This window comes from Papio anubis, chromosome 11 (assembly GCF_008728515.1).
Source record: "Papio anubis isolate 15944 chromosome 11, Panubis1.0, whole genome shotgun sequence".
Classification (NCBI taxonomy): Eukaryota; Metazoa; Chordata; class Mammalia; order Primates; family Cercopithecidae; genus Papio; species Papio anubis.
The window spans coordinates 99,427,229-99,442,689 of record NC_044986.1 but is presented as its reverse complement, the minus strand read 5'-3'; the positions used below and the strand labels follow the sequence as shown (position 1 = coordinate 99,442,689).

The 15,461-nt window shown below is 38.4% G+C and overlaps 1 protein-coding gene across 18 annotated transcripts in view; it reads right to left on the bottom strand.

The window, feature by feature from the left end:
- Positions 1–15,461, bottom strand: part of ABI1 (abl interactor 1) — a 112,376-nt gene that overhangs the window by 71,461 nt on the left and 25,454 nt on the right. For all 18 annotated transcript variants that reach the window (XM_003903482.5, XM_009214130.4, XM_009214127.4 and 15 more), the window contains exon 2: positions 8,707–8,874. In XM_003903482.5, the coding sequence (XP_003903531.1) occupies positions 8,707–8,874 (168 nt within the window). The remainder of the gene's footprint in view (positions 1–8,706; positions 8,875–15,461) is intronic.

Sequence of the window (15,461 nt, the reverse complement as noted above, 5' to 3'; positions counted from 1 at the left end):
GAGGAAAGCCCAAAATTGCCAATGGAAAAAGAAATCATAATGGACATTGCTAGGCACTCTACTAAGCAAATACTTTAATCGTGAAAAAAAGTTGGTGATATAAAAGAATTTAACAGTTGCATACTTTCTCCTAATATTACTTCCTATATCTTCCAGGAAAAGTGACTGGCTACCTTTAGATGACTACTGTGCCACAAGAAATATCACTATAAGAATCTTTTAAAAACTTACAAAATAAGAAGTGAATATTGGTTACAGAAAGGACTTCTCAGTAATTTCTTTACCAGAGAAAGCTACTAATATTTGGTAACTACTAATCTAAGATGGGAAAAATGGGGGGTAAAATTGTTAAAGTAGAAAACTTTATAAATCTAAAACATGCCAACACACAAACAGAAAGTTAAAAGCTCCACACTGAAAGGAAAGGGACTCTTTCCTGAAATAATTAAAGATTTAATTTATCCAAGTCCTGATAGAATTGGAGATTTTTTTTTTTTTTTAGTTTAAAAATTTTTTGAAACTGAAAACTCAAACAAGATCTGAATTCTAAATTTTGAGATTATTTCCTAATTGGCACATAATCTATGCTATATTAAGAGATTATAAAGCAGAATTTTAACTAAAAACATACCACTCAACAGGCAAGGTATGACAGAGGCAGATCCCTCATAAAGCTCTGAGAGATTTAAAAAAAAATTTCTTTCACTACAAAGCATTTACTTAAGCAATGTTTTAAGAACAGCAATTTGGAAGAGCAAGAAAATACTCTTTTTACTTCCCCAATTAAGAATAAATGCCCCCAAAAAAGCTTGTTTTTAAGTAAATTTAGCCACCTAGATTTCAGCTGCATTTAAAAGTTCCAAGTAATTCAATGTAATTTACAGAATTACAAAAGCTTCATTTACCTAGTCACCTTAATTTTATGATTCAGTAAGTCAACTGATAGTATTAACAGCTTTATTTTTAAATCTACTGAAATAACTACATCTGTATGAATTAAGACATCTTCCAGAGAATGAGAATTGAATTCGGTAAGCTCAGCAGAACACAGAGAATACTCATAATTAAATAAAGAGGAAAAATAATTTGAAAATGTTTTCTTATTGAAGAAACAAAATATAGGAAGTTGTTTTGCACAGTTCTGATATGCATGAATTTCAGTTACCATATTTTAGTTAACACCAGTCCTCCAACTACACAATTTAAATTTCAGTTACAGTCAGGTGCAGTGGGTTCACACCTGTAGTGCCAGCACTTTGGAAGGCCAAGGTGGAAGTATCACTTGAAGCCAGGAATTTAAGACCAGCCTGGGCAACATAGCAAGATCCCATCTCTACCTCACCACCCAAAAAAATTAGCTGGTTATGATGGTGTGCACCTGTGGTCCCAGCTACTCAGGAGGCTGAGGCGGGAGGATCACTTGAGCCCAGGAGTTTTGAAGCTACAGTGAACTATGACTGTGCCACTGCACTCCAGCCTGAGCAACAACAGGACTCTGTCTCAGAAAAACATAAAAATAAATTTCAGTTACCACAAGAACTATAAATAATTACACAAAGTACAAACTTTGCTGCTAGGTCTTAAGTCCACGTAAGTAACAGATGAGCATCATTACTGGTGACCAATCGTGTCTTTGTTTCAAAGTTTATTGGTGGATGGTCTCTGTACATCTGATATTAAGTTCATCCACAGACTATAAAGTACATAGTCATGCTGCTTCCTTGTCCCCTAAATGATAAGCCATCGTGACATTTTACAAAAGTGGCTATCAAAGAGAGAACTGGCCAACAAAGATGAAAATGCAGCAAAGACAAGAAAAGTGACAATGCTAGAGGTGAAATTCGAATTGAATGTAAATAGGATTAAAATAGAAATAATGCATATAGGAATGTTGACATTGCTGCCATTCAGGAGACTACAGATATGCAGCCAGAAGAATATCGTGAAGGCACTTATTAACATAAATGAACAAAGTGGCTGAGATGAAAGGGAAGAAGATACTACAGATAAAATGATACCCATAAAAATTTTACATTAAAGAAACTCTAGAATACGTCACAACATTTAAAATCCAAAGGATAAAATGTTGGGAGGAGCTGATCCACACAGACAAAGGAGAAAGACAATTTGCCAAGGCACAGAAAAAATGTGTGCTTCATAACAACTTATACAGTGAGAAGGTAGCAAGTGCTAGTCAAACTACTTTTTTAACAAAGAAAGAAAACCCTTTAATTCTCAATACCTCGAATGTTTTACATGACAGTATACTAAATGTTAGCATAACTTTTTTTCATTTCTCTATTCATCTATAACAAAAAGAGAGATTTTAATGTTTGGACAAAAAATTTTACAGACCACAGAACAACCATAATTTTAGCCATTGATGAGTAAGATTGTTTTGTATACCTTCAGCTTACATCACCATTTTTTTATAATCTTCAATAACCATTCAAAATTATGACTGCCTATACATAAAATGTACAGTGATCCTCCAGTTATAATCCATGTATAAGAATCAGCTAAAAACTAGGTTCTATTATACTTTTCCTAAATAATTTTGCAAAGACTATTGCGCGTGTGTGTGTGTGTGTGTGATGGAGTCTTACTCTGTCGCCCAGGCTGAGGTCCAGTGACGTGATCTCAGCTCACTGCAACCTCTGCCTACAAGTTGAGGTGATTCTCCTGCCTCCAGAGTAGGTGGGATTACAAGTGCCTGCTAGCACACCCCGGCTAATTTTTGTATTTTTCGTAGAAATGGCGTTTCACCATGTTGGCCAGGATGGTCTCGAACTCCTGACCTCAAGTGATACACTCACCTTGGCCTCCCAAAGTCCTGGGATTACAGGCCACCTTGCCTGGCCAAGAGATTTATTTTAATTCAGTAAACACTTACTGCAAGCCAATCATTTGCCAGACATTGTGCAAGTCCTGAAGATCCAGCATGAACCACTTTATACTAGATTCTGTTCTACAAAAAAAACTATTTGAGCAAAGTTCCAATCTATACCAATTTTGTCCTAAAATCTAAAAAGGCAATAGGATACCACCAAACATGAAAATAAGCTAGGCACAATGGCACATGTCCATAGTCCCAGCTACTCAGGAAGCTGAGGTGGGCGGATCACTTGTGGATGGAGAGTTAGTGCTTATCAGGTACAATTGTTTTGGTCTGGAAAAAGGAAAGAAGTTTTAGAGATGAATGGTGGTGATAATTACAAAACAATGTGAAGGTACTTAATGCCACTGTACACTTAAAAATGGTTGAATGGTCAATTTTGTCTTAGGCATATTCTGCCACAATAATAAACAGGGATAAAAAACAAAAATCTCTTTCAGATATACAAAAGCTGAAAGAATTCATCACCAGCAGAATAGAGCAACACTTCATGCTACAGGATTCCAAGGGAATAAAAACCACCAAAACTCTGGGCTATAAAACAATTCCCGGCCGGGCGCAGTGGCTCACGTCTGTAATCCCAGCACTTTGGGAGGCCAAGGCTGACAGATCACTTGAGGTCAGAAGTTGGAGACCAGCCTGGCCAGCATGGTAAAATCCCATCCCTACTAAAAATACAAAAAAAAAAAAAAAAAAAAGCTGGGCATGGTGGCACATGCCTGTAGTCCCAGCTACCTGGGAGTCTGAGGCAGGAGAATGGCCTGAACCCAGGAGGCAGAGGTTGCAGTGAGCCAAGACAGCACCACTGCGCTCCAGCCTGGGAGACAGAGCAAGACTCGTCTCCAAAAAAAAAAAAAATTCCCAACAAATTTGAAAGGATTCAAATCATATAATGTATATTTTCTGATCAGAAATAGTAACTATGGGTAAATATAGAGGAATTACTTTCCTCATATTAAATCTCATTCAAAGCTGGTTGCTTTTCAAAACAAAAATAACAGGTAGGCACAGTGGCTCACGCCTGCAATCCCAGCACTTTAGGAGGCCGAGGCAGGCAGATCACTTGAGGTCAGGAGTTTGAAACCAATCTGGCCAACATGGTGAAACCCCGTCTCTACTAAAAATACAAAAATTAGCCGAGTGTGGTGGCATGCACCTGTAATCCTAGCTACTCAGTAGGCTGAGACATAAGAATCACTTGAAACTGGGAAGGTGGGGTGGGGGAAGTGGGGGGCAAAGATTGCAGTGAGCCAACATCATGCAACTGCACTTCAGCCTGGACAACAAAGCAAGCCCCGTCTCAAAAAAAAAAAAAAAGAGCAAAGCATCGTGGGGTTTAAAACATACACAAAAAGAAAATGCGTGACACGAGCTAGGCACGGTGGCTCACACCTGTAATCCCAGCACTTTGGGAGACCAAGGTGGGTGGATCACGAGGTCAGGAGTTGAAGACCAGCCTGGCCAAGATGGTGAAACCCTGTCTCTAGTAAAAATACAAAAATTAGCTGGGCATGGTGGCGGGCACCTGTAATCCCAGCTACTCACTCAGGAGGCTGAGGCAGAGAATTGCTTGAACCTGCAAGGTGGAGGTTGCAGTGAGCCGAGATCGCGCCACTGTACTCCAGCCTGGGTGACAGAGGGAGACTCCGTCTCAATAAAAGAAAAAAAGAAAAAAGAAAGTCCATGACACCAACAGCCCTAAGACAGGAGAGAAGTGGTATCAACTATTACAAAGTCTTAGCACACTCCTGAAGTAATAACATAGTGTACCTTCAAGTGATATTAATAAGTTTAAAGATGTTTACCAGAAGCCCTAAGGCAAACATGAATGAAATAATAAAAGAGAGACGCAGAACAAAGTGTTACAGCAAATCAGCCCCCCACCCAAAAAAAAATCACTCCATTAACACACAAGGAGGCAGAAAAAGAAGATAAAAGGAAAGCTGGAATGGCTGTATTCACATCAGACAAAACAGATTTCTGAAGAATACTACCAAGATAAAAACAGTCTCTTTACAAAGATAAAGGGTCCATTCATCAAGAGGACCTAACAAACCAAAGCATTTGTGTACCTAATATAACATCACTTCAAAATACATGAAACAGAAAAAAGACAAAAATGCAAAGAAAAATAGACATTCAGAATTATATTTGGAGATTTCAATTTACCTCCCTTAATAATTGATAAATCAGACAGAATCAGTAAAGACACAAAAGAACTGAATTATTATCAACCAACTTGACCTAATGAGATTTATAGACATTCCACCCAACCAGAGAAAAATACATATTCTTCTCAAATACACACAAAACATTTACCAAGACAGAGCATATTCTGGGATATATAACAATTCTTAATAAATATGAAAGCACTCAAAGCATATAAAGTATTATTCAGAATAGCCGAGACACAGCATCAATCTAGGTGTCTATCATTGGGTGAATAAAGAAAATATGGGAGGCAGGTATACATATACATTTATTTAAATGGACTATTATTCCTATTATTCATCTTAAAAAAAGAAAATCCTGTTATTTGCAACATGACACAAACTGGGAAGGACCTTATGGTAAGTGAAATAAGCTAGGCGCAGATGGACAAAAACTGATCTCACTTTTTCAGATGTGGAATCTAAAAAAATCAAAGCTCAATGAAGCAGAGAGTAGAATGGTGGTTGTCAGGGATTGGGGGTAAGCGAAAAGGGGAGCTGTTGCTCAAAGGGTATAAAGTTTTAGCTATGCAGGATGAATAAGTTCTGGAGATCTAATGCACAGCATGATGACTATAGTTAATAATATAGTGTTACAGACTTGACATTTGCTAAAAGAGGCGATCTTAAATGCTCTCGCTGCACATAAAAAAAGTAGCTGTGTGAGGTGATAGATATGCTAGTCAGCTTGATGGTGGTAATCATTTCACAATGTATATGCATCTCAAAACATCACACAGTACATCTTAAACATATATGCTTTTTATATCAACCATACCTCAATAAAGCTGGGGGGGAAACTACTTAATGTAAAAAAAAAAAAAAAAAAAAATCCTATGAGGTATATTTTTCTGACCAGTAAGAAATTAAATTAGAAATCAACAGCAGAAATATCCTTGCAAAACCCCAAAATACTTGCAAACTAAATAACACATTTCCAATAACCCCTGGGTCAGAAAGAAATAAAAAAGCAAACTTAGAAATTATTTTGAGCTAAATGAAAATGAAAGCACAACATATCTAAATGTATGAGATACAGCTAATGCACTTTTTTTTATTTAATTTTTTTTTTTTTTTTTTTTTTTTTGAGACAGAGTCTCACTCTGTCACCCAGGCTGGAGTGCAGTGGCACGATCTCGGCCCACTGCAGATTCAAGCAATTATCTGCCTCAGCCTCCCGAGGGAGTAGCTGGGATTACAGGTGCCCACCACCACATTCGGCTAATTTTTGTATTTTCAGTAGAGATAGGGTTTCACCATCTTGGCCAGGCTGGTCTTGAACTCCTAACCTCATGATCCACCCGCCTCGACCTCCCAATAATACACTATTTAGAGGGACATTTACAGAGCTAAACACCTATGTTAGAAAAGATTAAGGGTCTCAAGTAAATGACCTTGGCTTTCACCTTAATAAAGTATAAAATAAGGCCAGGTGTGGTGGCTCACACCTGCAATCCTACCACTTTGGGAGACCAAGGAAGGCAGATCACTTGAGCCCATGAGTTTGAGACCAGCCTGGCCAACACGGTGAAACCCCACCTCTACTAAAAATACAAAAAGTTAGCTGGGCATGGGGTGCACCTGTAATCCCAGTTACTTGGAAAGGTAAGACACAAGAAAGGCCTGAACCTGGAAGATAGAGGTTGCAGTGAGCCAAGATCACGCCACTGCACTCCAGCCTGGGCATCAGAGCAAGACTCCATCTCAAAAAAAAAACAAAACAGTATAAAATAAGAGCAAATCAATCCCAAGGTAAGCAAAAGAAAAAGAAATAATAAAGGTCACATGGAAATCAATGCAACAGAAAACAAAAAAATAGAAAATTAATAAGGCCAAAGATGTTTTTTAATATTGATAAAGTTGGTAAACTAGCCATAATGATTAGTTTAAAAAAGAAAGATGACACCAGTTACCAATATGAAGAATGAGCAATGTGAAATTATTATAGATTCTACAGATATTTTTAAAATAAGGGATTAGGCAGGGTGCCGTGGTTCACGCCTGAAATCCCAACACTTTGGGAGGCCAAGGTGGGTGGATCACCTGAGGTCAGGAATTCGAGACCAGCCTGGTCAACATGGCAAAACCCCATCTCTACTAAAAATACAAAAAATTAGCTGGGCGTGGTGGCGATGGCCTGTAATCCTAGCTACTTGGGAGGCTGAGGCAGAAGAATTGCTTGAACCCAGGAGGTAGAGGTTGCAGTGAGCCAAGATCACACCATTGCACTCCAGCCTGGGCAACAGAGCAAGACTCTTGTCTCAAAAAAAAAAAAAAAAAGCAGGGGGATTATTACAAAAGTTTTATGCAAATAAATCTGTCAACTTAGGTGAAATAGCTAAATTCCTAGAAAGACAAAAAGCTCACTCAAGGAAAAACAGATAAACAGAATAGGCTTGTATCTACAAAAGAAACTAAATATGTAGTTAAAATCGTTTTCACCAAGAATACTCCAGGTCCAGAGGGAACACTGCCCAATATAGTCAATAAAACCAGCATTACACTGACACCAAAACCAGACAAAGGCACTACAAGAAAAGAAAACCACAGCCCAATAGCACTCAAGAGTACAGAAGCAAAAATTTCTAATACACACACAAACCAATGTAATTCACCATATTAATAGACATATACATACATACACACACACACACATATATGAACATTTCAACAAATGCAAAAAAGCGTTTGATAAAATTCATCACCCATTCCTGATAAGAACACTCAGCAAACTAAGTGGTATAACCACTTTGGAAAACAATTTGGCAGGTTCTTCTAAAGTCAAACAGACACCTACCACATGACCTATCCATTCTGCACAGAGGTATTTACCCAAAAGAAATAAAAGCATATGACCATACAAAGATTTGCATACAAATGTTCTCATGGGATCTGTAATAGCCAAAACCTAAAAACAACCCAGATTTCCATCAACATGTGAACACATAAACAAAATGTGTAACAATAGAAACTACTCAGCAATAAAGAGTGAACTACTTTTACATGCAAAAACATGAATGAATCTCAAAATAATTATGCACAGTAAAACATCCCAGACCAAAAAAAAAAATAGTAAATACTATATGACTCCATTTATATAAAAATTTAGAAAATTTAAACTAATCTCTAGGGACAGAAACCCTAAGGACAGGGGATAGGAGGGAGGGATTACATAGGAAAATGAAGAAATTTGGCACGGGGAGAGGGGATGGTTCATTATCTTGAATGTGTTGATGGTCACCTGGGTATACATCTGTGTCAAAACTTACAAAAATTCTCTTCTTTAATTATGTACAAATAACTTTACATCAGAAAAGCTCTTAAGAGTAGGACAATGGTGGCAGTTGTACAATGTGAGTGTACTTAATGCTACTGAATTACACACTTAAAAATGGTTAAAATGGTCAATTTTATGTTATATTTACTTATTCATGATAAAAAAAAGGACTAAAAGAAAAACAGCAGGTTTACCAAACTAAAACATGATAGTGATTATCACCAGTAAGATGAGTCAGAAATCCATACATGCGGGCTATTTACTTCTTTGGCATATGCTGCAGTTTAATGAAATTGAATTTAAAGCATTTTATAAGCTGTTACCTGTGAGATATGATTGATGGAAGACTCCATTCTCCGAAGCTGAGAGGCTTGGATATCCAGCAACTGGAGTACATTGTTGGCCAATGCATTTATTTGATAAGCAACACTAGCTAGAGATTGGGTTGTATAGGCTTTGGTCTCTTCTAAAGCTTTCCTCTTGTCTGTAGCCTGAAATAAGAATAAAAACAACAAATACTTATTTAGATTAACTTGCATTAAACATATATTCTACAGAAAGGCAAAGTTATATTATTTTAATAGAGAAGCTCAATCAAAAATAAAAATTAAAAAAAAACCTCGCTGTACCAATATGATAGTCTCAGGATACTACTGAATTAAGCCATGGCAGAAATCCCCATGTGCCAGCTGGGAACCCCTCTCTCCTCAATAGCTCATCCACTAGAGGGGCCACTAACTGTAGTCACAGTATCAGAGACACACTGCACCAATTGGTTCTCCTTGCCTAGACCATTTCCATCACCAATTCACTGCATTACATCCTAAGGACTTTACTGTCAGCCTCAAGCTCCCAATCCACTTACAATGAAATGGACTAAATCCAATCTGCCTTATATTCCTGTGCCCACTAACCACCATGAGAAATCCAACCTCCTTGTTATCTATGATGATTCAAGCCCATCATGCCCCACAAAATCTACTGTGAATCTTACTGCTCCAATTCCTTCCCTACCCACCCCTTCTTCCCAAACTCCTATAGATAACTCAGTCCGAAGGCAAGAACTCCTCAAAGAGGAGCAAAGTTAAAAGGTGACAAACTGTATGTGGGTGAGAAGGGGCATCAATAACTTATACCAGAAAGAGTAAATATCACTAACATATAATCTAAAAATGAAAAAAAAAAAAAAAAAAGGCTATCCTACCTACTCACAACTTCAGGAAAATCATTTCTTTCTCTAGGTATCAGTGTCATGAACTCAGAGACTAAACAAAATGGTCTCATGTCCCTTCCAGTTCTACACAGAAAAAAAAAGGGAACAGAGATCTAACAGAAAGCTCAACAAAAAAGCAATGGAACCACTCTTAACCACTGAAAAGATGTTCAACCTCACTCATTATAGGAAAGAAATGCAAGTGCAAACCAATATGAGATACTGTTTCTCACTCGCCCAAATGGCAAATATACAAAAGTCTGATAAGACACTCAGCAAAGCTGTGAGAAAAAACTCTGACTCACTGGTTAGTGATATCCAGCAGTATTACACATAGATTTACTTTCTGACCCAGTAAGCTCACTTTTAGGTATATATCTCAAAAAATCACTGGCAAAAATACAAAAAGATATGTACACAGTTATTCACTGCAGCACTATCTGTAACAGCAGAAGACTGGAAACAACCCATATGCAGGGGACTGTTTGAATAAGCTATGATATCTCCACACAATAGAGTATTATACTGCCGTAATAAGGACAAGGAATTCAAGGAATATCTCTGTTACCATGACTCCATGATCTCCAGAATATTGCTAAGGTGAAAAAAAAAAAACACACACAATGTGGGGAAAAAATGTGTATAATATGCTACTTCTTAACAGAAGGAAATATGAAAATACATGCTTATTTTTTTAAAGGAAAGATAAACCTTGACATTAAAAAAAAAAAATCACATGCAGGAGGAGAGGTAATAAATAGGATAGAGAAAACATGGATAGTAGATAGAATCCCTTAAGCATATCTTGTTTCATAGATTTCTCTTTGGAACCACATATAGGCACACTGCAAAGATACTGCGGTTTTGGCTAGAGACAGTGTATATATAAAAGTTATGTTTATATTATGCTGTAGTCTATTAAATGTGCGATAGTACTATGTCTAAAAAAACTAGGTACATGCCTTAACTAAATATACTTTATTGCTTAAAAAAGAATGCTAACTATCTTCAGAGCCTTTAGAGAGTCCTAATATTTGTGTGCTGGTGGAGGGCCTTGCCTCCACGTTGATGGTTGCTGACTGATCAGAGTGGGGTTTTTGAAGGTTGGGATAGCTGGGGCAACTTCTTAAAATAAGACAGCAATGAAATTTGCTGCATCTACTGACTTTTCCTTTAACAAGATTTCTCTACAGCATGCAGTATTTGATAGCATTTTACCCTCAGGAGGACTTCTCTCAAAACTGAAATCAAGCCTGGGTGTGGTGGCAGCTTGTACCTGTAATACTGGCCAGTTGGGAGACTGAGGCAGGAGAACTGCTTAAGCCCAAGAGTTTGAGGACAGCCTGGGCAACACAGTGAGAACCTGTCTCCAGAAAAAAAAAAAAAAAAAAAATTTGGCTGGGAGCAGTGGCTCACACCTGTAATCCCAGCACTTTGGGAGGCCAAGGCGGGAGGATCACCTGAGGTCACGAGTTCGAGACCAGCCCAGTCAACATGGTGAAACCCCATCTCTACTGAAAATACAAAAACCGGCTGGGCATGGTGGTGTAGGCCTATAATCTCAGCTACTCAGGAGGCTGAGGCAGGAGAATCACTTGAGCCCAGGAGGCAGAGATGGTAGTGAGCCGAGATCGTGCCACTGCACCCCAACTTAGACAACAAGAGCAAAACTCTGTCTCAAAAAAAAAAAATTGTTTTAATGAGTCAATCCTTTCAAGCCTACCAATGTTTTATCAACTAAGTTTATGTAATATTCCAAATCCTTTGTTGTCATTTCAACAGGGTCACAGCGTCTTCAGCAGGAACAGTATTCCATCTCAAGAAACTACTTCCTTTATTCACCCATAAGGAGCAACTCATCCATTCAAGTTTTCTTGTGAGATTGCAGCAATTGAGCCACATCTTCAGGCTCCACTTCTAATTCTAGTTCTCTTGCTGTTTCCACCATATCTGCAGTTACTTCCTCCACTGAAGTCTTGAACCCCTCAGCATCATCCATGAGGGTTGGAATCAACTTCTTCCAAAATCCTGTTAATGTTGATATTCTGACCTCCTCCCACGAATTACTACTATTCCTAATGGCATCTAGAATGGTGAATCCTTTCCAGAAAGTTTTCAATTTACTTTTCCCAAGTCCATCAGAGGAGTCACTATCTAAGGCAGCTATAGCCTTATGAAATGTATTTCTTAAATAGTAATATTAGAAAGCCAAAATTACTCTGTGGGGCTACAAAATAAGTATGTGTTAGTAGGCATGAAAACAACATTAATCTCCTTATACATCACCATCAGAGCTCTTGGATGACTAAGTGCACTGTCAATGAGCAGTAATATTTTGAATGGAATATTTTTATCTGAGCAGGCCTCAATAGTTGCCTTAAAAGATTCCATAAACTATGCTGTAAACAGATATGCCATCATGCAGGCTTGGTTGTTCTGGTTAAAGAGCACAAGCAGAGCAGCTTTAGCATAATTCTAAGGGCCCTAGGATTTTCAGAATGGCAAATGAGCACCGGCTTCAACTTAAAGTCACCAGCTGCATTAGCCCCTAACAAGAGAGTCAGCCTGGCCTTTGAAGGCCAGGCATGGGCTTCTCCTCTCTCCCCTGTAAAAGCCCTAGATGGCATCTTCTCCCAATAGAAGACTGTTTCGTCTACATTGAAAATCTGTCATTAAGTGTAGCAACCTTCAATAATCTTAGCTAGATCTTCTGGGTAACTTGCTGCAGCTTCTCCATCAGCATTTAGTGCTTTACCTTGCACTTTGACATTACAGAGATGGCTGCTTTCCTTAAACCTCATGAACCCACCTCTGCCAGGTTCCAACTTTCCTTCTGTAGCTTTCTCACCTCACCTCTCTCAGCCTTCAGAGAACTGAACAGTTAGGGCCTCGTTCTGAATTAGGCTTTGGCTTAAGGGAATACCTTGGCTAGTTTGACCTTTTTTTGTGTTGGAGGGGAGACAGAGCCTCGCGCTGTCGCTCAGGCTGGAGTGCACTGTCACAATCTTGGCTCACTGCAACCTCCACCTCCCGGGTTCAAGACATTCTCCTGCCTCAGCCTCCCAAGTAGCTGGCCTGGCTAATTTTTTTGATTTTTAGTAGAGACAAGATGTCATCATGTTGTCCAGGCTGGTCTGGAACTCCTGACCTCAAGTGATCCGCCCACCTCAGCTTCCCAAAGTGCTGGGATTACAGGAGTGAGCCACCGTGCCCAGACTGGTTTGACTTTCTATCCAGACCACTAAAACTTTCTCCCTATCAGCAATAAGGCTTTTTTTTTTTTTTTTTTTTTTTTGAGACGGAGTCTCACTCTGTCACCCAGGCTAGAGTACAATGGAGCGATCTCGGCTCACTGCAAACTCCGCCTGCTGGGTTCAAGCAATTCTCCTGCCTCAGCCTCCCGAGTAGCTGGGACTACAGTCATAAGCCACCATGCCCGGTTATTGTTTGTATTTTTATTAGAGACGGGGTTTCACCATGCTGGCCAGGCTGGTCTCGAACTCCTGACCCTTGTGATTCCACCCGCCTGGGCCTCCCAAAGTGCTGGGATTACAGGCATGAGCCACCGCGCCCGGCCAGCTTTTCTCTTTCTTATGATTCACGTGTTCAGTGGACTAGCCCTTTTAATGTCCTTCAAGAACTTTTCCTTTGCATTCACAACTTAGCTAATGTTTGGAGCAAGAGGCTTAATGTTCGGCCTATCTCAGTTTTTGACTTGCCTTCCTCGCTAAGCTCCCATTTGTAGTTTTTTATTTTAAATGAGAAACATGCAATTCTTTCACTTGAACACTTAGAGGACAACATAGGGTTATGAATTGGTCCAATTTCAACATTGCTGCATCTCAGGCAATAGGGAGGCTCAAAGAGAGGGAGAGCCAGAGGGAATGGTCGGTTGGTGGTACAGTCAGAACACACAATTATTAAGTTCACCATCTCACATGAGTGCAGTTTGTGGTGCCCCAAAATGATTACAGTAGTAACATCAAATATCACCATAACAGATACAGTAATAATAAAAAGGTGTGAAATATTTTAAGAATTACCAAAATATGACGGAGACATACTGTAAGCACATGCCCTTACAAAAATGGCACCAATAGACTTGCTTGATGCAAGGTTGCCAGAAACCTTCAATTTGTAGAACACGCAGTCTGCAAAGCGCAGTAAAGCAAAGCCCAATAAAGAGAAGTATGCCTGTAAATAATTCACACAATTATAAAACAAAATTTAAATTTAAAAAGGAATTACACCAAAGTAAAGGTAAATTAATCAAATGAGCCTAACTGTGCATCCAATTAGCGGTCTTAACCAGAGAGAAAGCACTCTAGAAGTGGCTTCAAAGCACAGTAATTCGATTGTACATTCTAAATAGGATTTACCATTAGAACAAAAGTAATTGAAAGAGGGGAAGGAAAAACTAAAAAAAAAAAAAAATTGTTTTTAGTCTCTTTATTGTTGGTGTTAGTACTGAAATTATTACCCTGATACTGTTATTTGCATAGGGTGGGATATAGCAAATCATTAATTAAGTCATTGAGAACTGAGATTTGGGGCATGGTTCAAAACAGATTCTGACATAAGAAAAGCCAGGTTAAGAAAGAATCCTATAGTTCTAGACTTAAACTAAAAGCACCAGTTTAAACCTAAAATGTATTTATCATATCATATCTTAATATCCCAGCTCTGTCCAATGAAAAGATCTAAGAATAAAGACTGTCTAGTAGCCATGGAGCACCACCCGTTATCCGTATAGTGATGCACCTAAAACAGGCTCTATATCAAAAGGTACCTGGTTACAATACGGTGACTACAGTTAATAGTAACATATTGCATACTTGAAAATTGCTGAGAGTAAATTTTAAGGTTCTCACCACAAAAAGAAAGTATGTGAAGCAAGGTATGTTAGCTTAACTTAGACATTCCACAATGTATGCACATTTCAAAAAATATTGTACACCATAAATAAATACAATTTTTATGTGTCAATTTAAGTAAATAAACAACAAAAAAAAGCCAAAAAGGAATTTTCTAGCGTCATGTCCAAAGGGCTCAATGTAAGGATCAATGAGGATCATAACTGCGATGGAAAGAAACACACAAAATGTTTACATTTAAGACTTCATAACAATATTAAAAAGTTAAAAAAAAAAACCAAAAAGTCACTAGCAACTTTTGTAGGATGCTATGGATCATCTCATTTTTTTCTTGGATGAGGAGGGGAGGTCAGCATTAATATTAAGTATGAAGTGCATATATTAAAATTGTTAAACTTTCAGCGTACAATTCAATGTGCTTTGATAAATGGGTACAGTAGTATAACCACCATGATAAAGAACATTTCCCTCATAACTCCCTCCCCATCCTCGGGACCCTGGAAAAAACTGACTTCTCTTCTGTCACAACAGTTTTGCCTTTTCTAGAGTTTCATATAAATGGAATTGAAAGCTATAGTCTTCTGTATCTGGCTTCTTCCACTTAGCAGAATGCCCTTAAGATTCATCCTTGTTACCGCTAAGTAGTATTCTATTGTATGGATGTATCACAATTTGTTTCTCCATTTATCAGCTCATGGACATTTGGGTTGTTTCCAGTTCTGGGCTACTATGAATATTTGAGTAGAAGGTCTTTGTGTGGATATACGTTTTCATTTATTTTGGGTAATACCTAAAGATAACAACTGCTGAGTCACATGGTAAGTTAAGTGTACATTTAACATTGTAAGAAACTACCAGTTGGGCATGGTGGCTCATGACTGTAATCTCAGCATTTTGGGAGGTCAAGGTGAGAGGACTGCTTAAGCTCAGGAGTTCGAGACCAGCCTGAGCAACATAGTGAGATCCTGTCTCTACAAAAATAAAAAATCAG